Below are 13593 nucleotides of genomic sequence, written 5' to 3'. Positions count from 1 at the left end.
ATCAGGATGAAAATCTGGTCCAACTGGAGGTGAGCAAAGTGGATGTCCTTAGACAGATAGACAGGCTAAAGAGCGACAAATCGCCAGGTCTGGACGGCATTCACCCAAGGGTACTCAAGGAACTAAGGAACGAAATAGCTGAGCCACTTCGACAAATATGCAACCTATCCTTAAAAACTGGAGAGATTCCGGAAGACTGGAAAATAGCAAATGTCACGCCCATCTTCAAGAAAGGCTCAAGGGGAGACCCAGGAAACTACAGGCCGGTGAGCTTGACCTCGGTCCCGGGAAAGATGATGGAAGCGCTGATTAAAGACTGCATCTGGGAACACATCGAAAACACTGGGCAACTAAAGCCGAGCCAGCATGGCTTCTGCAAGGGCAGGTCATGCCTCACTAACTTATTATACTTCTTTGAGGGGGTAAGCAGCCAGGTGGATAAAGGGGAATCTATAGACATCATTTACCTTGACTTCCAAAAAGCCTTCGACAAGGTACCACATGAAAGACTGCTAAGGAAGCTATGGAACCACGGGGTGCAAGGGGAGGTCCACCGATGGATCAAAAACTGGCTGGCGGACAGGAAACAGAGGGTTGGAATAAAAGGCCATTACTCACACTGGCAATGGGTCACGAGCGGAGTTCTGCAGGGGTCGGTGCTGGGACCGCTCCTGTTCAATATATTTATAAACGACCTGGAGGCGGGGACAAAATGTGAGGTTATTAAATTTGCGGATGACACTAAACTATACAGCAGGGTCAAAACCATGGAGGACTGCGAAGACCTCCAAAAAGATCTGACAACGCTGAAAGAGTGGGCCGAAAAGTGGCAAATGAGCTTCAACATAGGAAAATGCAAGGTCATGCATGTAGGGAAAAAGAACCCGATGTTCACTTACAAAATGGGGGGATCACTGCTAGGGGTGAGTAACCTTGAAAGAGACCTGGGAGTGATGGTAGACACATCATTGAAGGCGTCAGCACAGTGCGCCACAGCCTCAAGGAAGGCGAACAGAATGTTGGGCATCATTAAGAAGGGTATCACGACCAGGACGAAGGAAGTAATCCTGCCACTGTATCGTGCAATGGTGCGCCCGCACCTGGAGTACTGTGTCCAGTACTGGTCGCCGTACCTCAAGAAGGACATGGCGGTACTTGAGAGAGTCCAGAGAAGAGCAACTAAGCTAATAAAGGGTATGGAAGACCTCTCATATACTGACAGACTGAAGAAGTTGGGGCTTTTCTCCCTGGAAAAGCGGCGACTTAGAGGAGACATGACAGAAACCTTCAAGATCATGAAGGACATAGAAAGAGTGGACATGGACAGATTTTTCAAATTACGGGGAACCACAAGCACAAGGGGGCACTCGGAGAAACTGAAAGGGGAAAGGTTTAGAACAAACGCCAGGAAGTTCTTTTTCACTCAGAGGGTGGTGGATACATGGAACGCGCTACCGGAGGATGTGATAAGCAGAAGCACACTACAGGGCTTCAAAGAGGGTCTGGACAGGTACCTGGAGGACAAAGGGATTGAAGGGTACAGATAGGAGTAGAGGTAGGAAATAGGGATAGAATTAGAGGATTAGAGGCAGTTACAAAATTAGTCATGGACACTGTTCAGGCAATTAGGCCTGATGGGCCGCTGCAGGAGCGGACCGCTGGGCAGGATGGACCTCTGGTCTGACTCAGCGGAGGCAATTTCTTATGTTCTTATGGATGTTTTGCAGAGATAATCAAACATTTAACAAAATGTCCAGAGCACTATTTGGATGTTTGGGGCTGGATCTGTTTTGAAAAGGAATAAGTGTCAAAAAGGTGCCCAAATTGAGAAGTTGACCACTGGGAGGGATGTATGCATGACCCCCCTCCAAAGATGTGACGGAAACAGTACATACATGTCTGTATGATAGCTGCAGATGTTATAGCCAGTCCTATTAGAGCAGCAAGCAGATGTCTGGAATACTTTAGTAGGTCAGTGCAGAGCCCTCCAAGAAGGGGACCCAGGCCCATTTCCCATTCTAACTAGTACACTTGTGGTGGAAACTGTGAGCCCATCAAAACCCACTAAAACCTCACTGTACTGACTTAGAGGTGACACCTACTACCATAAGGGCTATTGGAGTGGTAGACAGGTGGATCCAGTAGATTTTGGAGGACTTACCATACAATGTAAGGGAGTTATGCTGAATTTTGTGCCTGGGACCCCTTAAGTGAAGTTCACTGCAGTGCTGCCCAGGGTGCCCCACTGCTCTGCTGGCATGTCTCTGTGGCTAGTCTACTAAAAATGTTGGCCCCTCCTAAGTCAAATGGCTTCTTTCATGTGTTTTTCATTTTTACATTTTGGTTTTTTTTTTAATGGTCAAAAAGAGACATTAAGGGTGCACACATCTAGAAATGGTCATTTTTAAAAAAAACAAGACAAGTCATTTTGTGGTTTTGAAAATAGTCATTTTTAGATGTACATCCCAAAACATCCAAACTTGGACTTAGGCGTCATATCAAAAACACCTCTTTGTCTGGTACATGTCATCGATTCAGTTTTCTGGAGAAATCAATCATTCATTTGGCACAATTTTCCCTTGGTAAAACCTTGTTGCCTCAAAACAGGCAACCCACTGGATTCTAGAAAGTTCACTATCCTTTCCTTCAGCAGTGTCTCCATTACTTTTCCAACTACTAAAGTGAAGCTTACCAGCCTGTAGTTTCCCACTTCTGTCATCATTTTTGGGAAGAAGGACCGCATCTGCTCTTCTCCAATTCCATGGAAATCTTTAAGACAGGGGTGTGAAATGTCGGCCCTCAAAGGTCGCAATCTAGTTAGATTTTCAGGATTTCCCCAATGAATATGCATGAGATCTATTAGCATACAATGAAAGTAGTGCATGCAAATAGATCTCATGCGTATTCATTGGGAAAATCCTGAAAATCTGACTGGATTGCGACCCTCAAGGACTGACATTTGACACCCGGGGACCTACCAGATGGCAAATTGTACAAAAGTAGCTATGAAGTACTTTGCTTTTAAATGTAACTTGTAAACCCACACTACTTATGTTTATAATCTATATGAATTCCCAGACACTAACTTCATTGGCATTTTTTTTATTGCAAATTGCAAAACGAAAGCAGTTAATTCAGTTTTGTGGTTGCATTCTGTGCAATGGTCTTGACATCTGTACAATTTATCTGGTCTAAAATTTGGAGGGGTATTGTAATTTCATTCCAGGGTTGCTAAGAGATAAAAACAGCATGGAATAAACAGAAATTAACACTATATTCCCTATGTCAGAATACTGTCAGATTCACTCATAATGACCAGTCATCACATTAATATTTATTTTCCACAACTTATTCTAATGTTATGGAAAATAGGTATTTGAGGGTTCTATTATATTTTTCTCCAGATTATGTTCTGCAAGTTTTAGCTAATATTTTATTCTATTCTGTCTATCTGATGATATTCAGCTGCCACTGGCTGTATTCCTGGATATTCAATGTCAGGTTATGTCTGGGCACCAGCACTATGTTGGCTGATAAAACTTTATGTGGTTAAGTACAATATTGATTCCTTAACTGCATAAAATGAATCACATAAAAATAGGACTGTATTTTATGCAGCCCAGTTTATGCAGTTATCTTATGCAGTTAAGGGATGAACATTAGCAATTAACCGCAGAAGCGTTAACACCACCCTTGGAATACCCAAAAGTTAACTTATTTTGGCTTAGGTGCTAACTGTAGACATTCTGGCCCTGATTCTATAAAGGGCGCCTAAGTCATGTATAAAGTTAGGTGCGCTTTAGGCGTCCATTCTAAGTAGTTAATGATCTAATTAAGGGTCTTAACATACGATAATTGGGGTGTCCGGTCAAAAGCGCGCCGGGACAAAGGCGCGCCCAGACAATTGAGCGCATCGCGCGCCGCTCTAAATTACTGTTTTTAGTGCTCCGACGGGGGCGTGGGGGGAAACCCCCCCACTTTACTTAATAGACATTGCGCCGCATTGTGGGGGCGTTGTGGGTGGTGTGGGGGGTTGTAACCCCCCACATTTTACTGAAAACTTCACTTTTTCCCTGTTTTTAGGGAAAAGGTTCAGTTTACAGTAAAATGTGGAGGGTTACAATCCCCCAAACCCCCCATAATGCCGGCGCGATGTCTATTAAGTAAACTGGGGGGGGTTCCCCAACAAAACCCCCCGTCGGAGCACCTAAAAACTGTAATTTAGAGCGTCGCAGTGGCGTGCGCTGCGCTCAATTGTTGGCGCGCGCTTTTGTCTTTCGCGCCGTTGTCTATGAACCGATAATTGGTACTTGGGCATCCAAAGGATGTAGATGCCACTTTGTAGAAGCAGTAAATACCAAAAAGTCCAACAGGACAGAGAACCCACGGGTATAAAACAGTATAAAAGGAAGTGGGAACGGACAATAAACACTCCACCAAAGATCACTGATGTAAAACCAACTTGTTTATTTCAGAAAAGGACACAAGCAGAAGCTGTGGACCCAACACAGCACTGTGTTTCGGCGTCTGAGGAACGCCTGCATCAGGGGTCACTGTGGTGTATATGTTCACAGATGACAGATCTGGGATAAAACAAAGCTCGGTCCAACTAACATTCCAGAGGAACCAAAATCACTGAAATGCGGCGGTCAAGCTAATTTTGGGGTTGAAGAAGTTCGATCATGTAACACCTTCCTGCCGACTTCTGCATTGGCTGCCGATGGAGGCACGTGTGAAGTTTAAGTTTGGATGTTTTTGCTTTAAAGTACTATTCGGTTAGCCCCTACATATTTAACTGACCTTTTCTCTTTCTCAACCAACAGACATAAAAGAAGCTCACACATGAATTTTGTTTCTCCACTGGTTAGAGCAGTGATTCCCAACCCTGTCCTGGAGGAACACCAGGCCAATCGGGTTTTCAGGCTAGCCCTAATGAATATGCATGAGAGAGATTTGCATATGATGGAAGTGATAGGCATGCAAATTTGCTTCATGCATATTCATTAGGGCTAGCCTGAAAACCCAATTGGCCTGGTGTTCCTCCAGGACAGGGTTGGGAACCACTGGGTTAGAGGATGTAAATTTAAAAAACATTATCAACATCTTTTCTCATATCAAACAGCATTATGGGGTAAAGAGCTGGAACAATTACTTATGCTCACTAATACTTATCTGGGATTTAGGAGACACCTAAAAACATATCTGTTCCTGAAGTATTTAGGTAACTGATCTGTACTATCTTATTCCATAATAACTGATCTCTAGAGCTGTTAATCACTAGCTTTTAACTTTGTTAACTCTACTCAATTTGTAGCACCTTTTAATCATTGTAAACCGCATAGAACTTCACAGTCCTGAGGTATATAAACTGTTGTTATTATTATTATTATTAACTGAAGCACAGCACATGAAAAACATAGCTTTAGTTTTCTTGCTAAAAAGCTACCCTTTTTTTCTGACTAAACAGTGCTCCAATCAGCTCATTCTTGAAAGCAAAAAAAGCACATAACATAAAAAAAGCACGACATGACATAGATTGTATATATAACTTCATTTACAAAAGCTTAAAAACAGAAAAAAACCATATACAGACCTTAGCATGGCTTCTACTTCATTGCAAATGGAGGTATGCAGCTGCACAATGGTAACCTCATTGTGAGATCATCAAGGTGCACTTGCAAGGTAGAATGCCACAATTAAAATATGTGCTGGGGGAGCTGAACCCATGATCTCTGGAAAATGAGCACAAGGCTTTTAATTATTGAGCTATAGCAGCTTCCAGGCAGGAATCTCTGACTGCCCTGTGATAAGATAGCTTAGGGATCTGCTAAGCTATCATATCACAGGGCAGTCAGAGACACCTTCCTGGAAACTGCTATAGCTCAATAAGTAAAAGCCCTGTGCTCCTCTTCCAGAGGTCATAAGTTAAAATCCCAACCAGCTATCCAGCACAATGGAAATCGCTCTGAGAAAAGGGATGTTACCAGTGGTGTGCCTCAAGATTCTGTTTTGACATTTTTATAAATGATATTGCTGAAGGGTTGTCGGGTAAGATTTGCTTCTTTGGGGATGATACCAAAATCTGCACTAGAATAGACACGCCTGATGGTGTGAATAACATGAAGAAAGACCTGGTGAAGCTTGAAGAATGGTCTGAAATTTGGCAGCTAAAATTTAATGCTACGAAATGCAAGGTCATGCATTTGGGCTGCAAAAAAACAGTTTAGGGGGTGAAGAACTTATGTGCACGATAGAAAAGTGGGACTTGGGCGTGATTGGTTGTGATCTTAAAGTGGCCAAACAGGTTGAAAGGGTGACGTCAAAAGCTAGAAGGATGCTAGGTTGCATAGGGAGAGGTATGGCCAGTAGGAAAAAGGAGGTACTGATGCCTCTGTATGACTCTGGTGAGATCTCATTTAGAATATTGTGTACAATTCTGAAGACCACACCTTCAAAAAAATATAAAAAGGATGGAGTCGGTCCAGAGGAAGGCTACTAAAATGGTGTGTGGTCTTCGTGATAAAGCATATGGGGACAGACTTAAAGATCTCAATCTGTATACTTTGGAGGAAAGGCGGGAGAGGGGAGATATGATAGAGTCGTTTAAATACCTATATAATATAAATGTGCATGAGTTGAGTCTCTTTCATTTGAAAGGAAACTATGCAATGAGAGGGCATAGGATGAAGTTAAGAGGTGATAAGCTTCGGAGTAATCTAAGGAAATACATTATTACGGAAAGGGTGGTAGATGCATGGAACAGTCTCCCGGAAGAGGTGGTGGAAACAAAGACTGTGTCTGAATTCAAGAGGGTCTGGGATAGGCACGTGGGATCTCTCAGAGAGAGAAAGAGATAATGGTTACTGTGGATGGGCAGACTAGATGGGCCATTTGGCCTTTATCTGCCATCATGTTTCTATGTATCAAAGAGAGTCCCACAGAGGGGGAAGGAGGTCTCCTGTTAAGGTGACAATTGATATTGAGGGATGCTGTGGGGGAAAGTGATGGTGTGGAAGAAGGGAGATTATGCTACTAGTGGGTGCTGCTGTGTTTGTATGGAAAGGGTATTAAACAGTGCATTCAGAAAATCACTGTTCACTTAGACTACGGTATGTAGATTACAAAAGGTGTTGGAAGTGATGTCCATGAGTGTCCATACTGGCCTGGACTCATTTAATTTTATTCGCAAACACTTTCTGTAGATCTGTTTGCGAGATGTTTCTTACGTACACAATTATAGTAGTTTTAAATTCATTATGCATGTATAGGATAAGTGTATAGTGACTTTCTGAATGCCCTGTACTATGGATAATAGTTTCCTGAGGAATCAATGATTTTACATCACTGCTTTCATGATTATTTTTTTTTTGGGGGGGTATTATGTTTGTTTTCCCCATATGCAACTCTGTCAAATCATTGATCTCTCTGGATGTGGAGGGGCTGGGACATGCAATCCTGCTTCTATTTTACAAGAGTCTCTAAGTTTGTCAGCACCTCTTGTAATATAGTCTGGGAATGCTGCATGTCTTGACTTGTGAATTCCCCTCTCCACATCCTTTCTAAAATGTTGCTCTTTGGAGACCTTTTACTAAGCTGTGGTAAGCACTAACGTGTGCTTACCTCGGGTTAAACTGTTCTTCCACTCAGTGTGCTCAGGTGCCTCACAGTAGTGTGTGTGTGTGTGTGCTATCCGCCCGCTAAAACATAAGGTTTATTTTTTAGCACTGGGGGTGTGTTTGGGGGCATAGAGTGGGTGCAGTTAGTGTTAGGATTAGTGTGTGAGCTTTCCACACTTTATAGAAATTGTGGACTGTCAAGAGCTTATTTTGATATCACTGCATTTAAGTCTCTAGTTCAATCACTGGCATTGGGACATCTAGACCAGTGGTTCCCAACCCTGTCCTGGAGGACCACCTGGCCAGTCAGATTTTCAGGATAGTCCTAATGAATATGCATGAGAGAGATTTGCATATAATGGAGGTGCCAGGCATGCAAATCTGCTCCATGCATATTCATTAGGGCTATCCTGAAAACCCGAATGGCCTGGTGGTCCTCCAGGACAGGGTTGGGAACCACTGATCTAGACTATTGTAATATAGTCTATCTAGGCAGGGTTAAAGAAGAATATTTCCAGACTACAGAACACAGCAGTGAGACTAATCTATGGTTTGAAAAAATATGATCACATATCTCCCTTTTATCGCAAATTGCATTGGCTGCCCATAGAGGCCCGCATCATCTTTAAGTTTGGTTGTAGTTTTTATAGTATCTGTTATAGAACATGCTAATGGGGAAATTAACGCATGGCCATTATTGGAAAAATAGATAAATCTGCCTTTTACCAATGCTAAAATCGGTCTCAGCACTTGTGAAAGACCTGTGTTGGGGCTGTCACAAGCCACTTTTTAGTGCTGCTTGGAAAAAGGGCCCCTTTCTATTTTATGTAGAATCTAAGTATTTTAATGTTTTTGGATTTTACAGTGCTCATAGCATTTGTTTATAGTGAGTTGTAATATAAATGCAGTTATAACAATTTCCTGCTTCTTATAAAGCACTTAAAATGTTATACATAAGGGTAAAGGAGGATGGGACTTGATATATCGCTTTATCTATGCGGTTTACATGGGGCAATGAAGTGTTAAATGACTTGCCCAGAATCACAAGGAGCCGCAATGGGAATCAAACTCCACAACCTCAAGGTGCTGAGGCAGCAGCTCTAACTACTAGGCATTTGTACAATAGATGCTATAGAATTCAATGAAAACCTGTGTGCATTTTAACATACACACAGAAACCAATCTCAAAACCATTTATTCTCTCACTATATTATTTGAAGATGGTAATAAATAAGGGCAACTATAAGTATAATGAACCAAAATTCAGTTGACCTGGCCAGAACAAAGTTAAATGCTGGCACTTAAAATGTACTGCTGAGGGTACTAACATACACTTAAGTTGGGTCTGCTATGATTATATGTATAGATTACATGCAAAATAGCTGAATTTTACTGCTCTGCTCAGCCTGCTATTTGTGCTGCTTATTTTATATATTGATAAATGTTGTCACCATGAATTAAAAATGTAAAAGCCACTGGGTTCAATGTTTTCAATGCATCTCTTGATTTTTTGTTTTCTTTTCTACCTACTTCCAGTCCTTTTTCTCCTTTACGTCCTTGCTGTCCCAGTTTGCCTGGCTCCCCCTTTGGAAACAGAATACACCACCAGTTAAAAATGGTGAAACACAAAGTGGTACAATGAATTTAGCAACCAAGTACTATATACATACTGGTAGTCCTTGCTGACCAATGGCTCCTCTTGGTCCCAAAACTCCTACATGACCCTAGAATCAGAAATCAATGAAAGGAAATGTTAATAAGTATAATGTGCTAAGCACCCTCCTGCTGGCGATCTTCTGGCTGTGGGGGTGGGGTGCTCCAGCAGGAAGGATTGGGCACCCGTCTACCAGCGATCTTCGTTGGGGTGGGGGGATCCGGAAGGAGGGATTGGGCACCCTCCTGCCGGCGATCTTTGGGGTGGGTGGGAGGTGTTCCGGGCAGGAGGGATTGGGCATCCCTCCTGCTGCGTTTGTCTGGGAGGGGGGAGGGGACTGGCAGCCGCTAAATTTATCATGACAGGGAGATACCTTGCGATAAGTGTAGCAGTTGTGTCAACTTACAATGTAGGCCAGCATTTTGCTGGTCTACATTGTATGCATCTCCCGCTGGCCTAGGGAGATGCGTACGGCCGCCTAAGGCTATGCCTAGCCTTAGGCGAGCTTAGGAAGGCTTACGGGCCTCCCTTTGCTCCTGGAGGCGCTTCCAATGTAGGCAGCCTGCCTGGGGAGCTTTTTAAAAAAAAAAAAAAAAAAAAAATATGCATCCCGATTGGCTGGTTAGACACAGTTTACAGAATCTGGGCCTAAATGTATATCCAAAGCAAAAAACTCATCCACACCATTCTCAATAGTAAAATCACTAACAAAAAATAACCAACAAAACCCAAAACAAGAAAATACTCCAACTGCTCAAGAACTCATATTTTGCAGATAAAATGCAAAATATAAGAAAACAGCTTTCAAGCAATTAAGTGCACAGCACTACAACCACCACAGATTATACTGATTCACCATTCTCAAAATGCTCTCAATTTCACATCCCCTCCCTAGCAGATATACAATGTAGAGAATGACATGGGAACTTGTCCCCGCAGGAACTCAATTTCCCCGCCTCTATGAGTTTTGTCTGTCCCATTCCTGTACACTCTGCCTTAAACACACAAGCCTCGAACACTTATGATTTAAAGTGTTTGAGGCTTGTACAGATGAGGATGGAGTTTGCAGGAATGGGACAGGAAAATGAGTTCCCGTGGGGACGGGGAAAAATTTGTCCCTGTGTCATTCTCTAATATAACATATACTATAATCTGTAAATCCTATAGGATCATCCTCAGACATAATGCCTCCATTTCTCATTAAGCACTATTTTTCAATATTTGCTTCCCAGATTCACCAAATGATCACAAGAAGTTTAAGATCAGGGACATTACCTAAAATATGGAAAGAGGCCATAATCCATCCTAAACTTAAAGATTATAAAGGAAAATTGGCAGATAAATCAAACTATCGACCTTAGCAAATTTACCTTTCTTATCAAAATTAACAGAAAAAAATAGTTTTCTCTCAGATTTCAGAATTCATAGAAAAAACTAAGGTCCTTCACCCAAACCAAACAGGCTTTAGACAAAATCACTCAACAGAATACTCGCTAATAGGACTGACCACCACGATTCAATACTATTTAGATTACCGCAAATCTGTCCTACTCATCTCATTTGATCTCTCAGCAGCATTCGATAAGATAGATAGGGAGTGTGTGGTGCATTTGTTAAAGCTATAGCTTCAGCACCCTGGGGTTGTGGGTTCAAACACTAAAACAGTATGGAAGATGTAAAGGTGAGGCCTCAATGGAGACAACCACAGCAACCAGTATCCTCACTCTTTGCATTTAATGACAGGATGGCAATGTAGGTTTCCAAACTCATCAAAGTCCATACACCTGACAATAAAAGTCAGGATAAGGTTCTTCTCATTGCCTCCTAGTATGATGTAACTTGTCAAAATACTTCTGTATCATTTCATCCAAAAATAAAGACTAGTAGACAGAAAATACATTTTTACTTATCGTTTTAATGCAGTATCTCTAGCATGCCCCAACGGGACCCGTTTCACCTAAAAGGCTTTCTCAAGGGTTTATGGAGGCACTAATTTACAGCTTCCTTCCTCATGTAGGGCTAGAGAAAAAAGCAGTTTTTCGTTGTAAATTAGCGCCTCCATGAACCCTTGAGAAAGCCTTTTGTGCGAAACGGGTCCCGTCGGGGCATGCTAGAGACACTGCATTAAAACGATAAGTAAAAATTTATTTTCTGTCTACTAGTCTTTATTTCTGGATGAAATGATACAGAAGTATTTTGACAAGTTACATCATACTAGGAGGCAATGAGAAGAAATTATCCTGACTTTTATTGTCAGGTGTATGGACTTTGATGAGTTTGGAAACCTACATTGCTATCCTGTCATTAAATCCAAAGAGTGAGGATACTGGTTGCTGTGGTTGTGGGTTCAAACCCACGCTGCTCCTTGTGACCCTGGGCAAGCCACTTAATCCCATCATTGCCTCAGGTACATTAGATAGATTGTGAGCCCACTGGGTCAGAAAGAGAAAAATGCTTGAGTACCTGAATAAATTAATGCAAACCATTCTGAGCTCCCATGGGAGAATGGTATAGAAAATTGAATGAATAAATAGATCACTACCTTTTGCTATGAAGGCTTAGGGCAATTGGAATCTCTGATCAAGTATTAGATTGGTTCACATCATACTTTTCCGATAGCTATTCTAAGATCATTATAAATGGGGTCTCTTCTGAGAGCTACAGCAATAATTATGGTATACCATAAAGGTCCATCCTCTCTCCCCTTCTAACAACTTTCTGGCACCCCTACTTATTTTAGGACAATCTATTTGCCTAACAGTCTACGCTTATGCTGATGATATTCAGCTCATCCATCCAATAAACCCAGAGGAACCAAATGACATCATAGACATTAATCAAAAAATAGAAAAGATCTCTACTTGGATAATATGCTTGCTCTCAATGTTGCCAAAACTAAAACAATGCTTTTTCCCCATAAGGCAGATCTATCCTTAACACCACCACCCATTTGTCTCGAATCAACTCCGTTACAAATTGTAACTTCTATAAGGCTTCTTGGTATCATATTTGATACCAAACTAACTTATCACCAAAACATCAGTTTCAAAGTACAGAAGTGTTTTCACTGACTATGGATGATCCGCTCACTTTCCAACCTTCTTAAACCAGCTGCTCTAAATATCCTAATACACTCATTAGTTATGTCAAGGATTGATTACTGTAATGCATTATACAAAGAAATAACACAAAAAGAACTCGGACATCTGCAAATCATTCAAAATACAGCAATTAAGCTCATAACGTAAAAAAGTATGATCATGTGACACCACTACTGATCAATGCTCACTGGCTTCCCATCTCTCATAGAATCACATATAAAATATTGCTATTAACATTTAAAACTCAATTATCCCATTCCCCGGAATTCATAGATAGTCTTTTAATTCCCTATCCCCCATCGAGATCCCTTCAATCAAATAACCAGCATTTGCTTCTGATACCATCCGTATAAATACCATCCGTACATCAATTTACTCAGTAAAGGCCCCTCGGCTATGGAATCCTATGCCAACACACCTACAGGAAGAAACTTCACTAGACTGATTTAATTTGAGTCTCAAAACATTCTTGTTCAAAGACGCTTATGACCTATAACCTTCTTCAATCCATCCATCTCTTTTTTGCAGACAGGTTCCCACCCCAGTTTTTTTCCTTATATATCTCTCTAGCCTATGCATTTTTTGTAGTGCCATCCCTTACTCTTTGTACCTTAATGTATGTCTGTCCTTGTCTAAAAATTTGAACTCCCATAAGTTTAATTTCATTTTTTTTATGCCACTTAGAAATTTGATAAGTGGGTTAACAAATTTTAATAAACTTGAAACTTATTCATGTCTTGGCCAATATTTAGCCAGGGCTCGCATAAGTGTCTTACGGTATCACGAATATGGACTGGCATCCAATAAGCTCCGACAACCAGCACATGCTGGTTTGTTCCTGAATATTCAATGCCAGTGCACAGACATACCCGGGCCTAATTCTGCTGACTGCCACTGGCTATTGACTGGATTATTAATTTTCTAACTAATATTGTAAATACAACTTATACATAAAATATTCTATTTGTAAAAAGTATGGACTACTATTCATTGTGAATTCTTGACATGGCATTCAACAAGTAAAAAAAATTAATTACAGTTCTTTACCTTGTAGCCCTCATCTCCTGGTTCCCCTCTGTCTCCATGTGTACCAGCGGGGCCCTAAGCATATCAAACATTAGAACTTTACAAATGATTTTACAGCAAACATTAGAACTTTACAAATGATTTTACTAGTGCTATACTTGTGTACTGAAAATTTTATAAATACCAGAAGACTACT

At 41.3% G+C, this 13593-nt stretch overlaps 1 protein-coding gene across 3 annotated transcripts in view; it reads right to left on the bottom strand.

Moving 5' to 3' along the window:
* Nucleotides 1-13593, bottom strand: part of COL24A1 (collagen type XXIV alpha 1 chain) — a 460026-nt gene that overhangs the window by 67641 nt on the left and 378792 nt on the right. For all 3 annotated transcript variants that reach the window (XM_033916356.1, XM_033916354.1, XM_033916355.1), the window contains exons 43-45: nucleotides 13419-13472; nucleotides 9287-9340; nucleotides 9147-9200 (exon numbers count right to left, since the gene is read on the bottom strand). In XM_033916356.1, the coding sequence (XP_033772247.1) occupies nucleotides 9147-9200; nucleotides 9287-9340; nucleotides 13419-13472 (162 nt within the window). The remainder of the gene's footprint in view (nucleotides 1-9146; nucleotides 9201-9286; nucleotides 9341-13418; nucleotides 13473-13593) is intronic.

The sequence above is a fragment of the Geotrypetes seraphini genome, chromosome 12 (genome assembly GCF_902459505.1).
Source record: "Geotrypetes seraphini chromosome 12, aGeoSer1.1, whole genome shotgun sequence".
In the NCBI taxonomy this organism is placed as follows: domain Eukaryota; kingdom Metazoa; phylum Chordata; class Amphibia; order Gymnophiona; family Dermophiidae; genus Geotrypetes; species Geotrypetes seraphini.
Note: the sequence above shows the minus strand (reverse complement) of the source record. Positions and strands in the feature narration are given on the sequence as shown.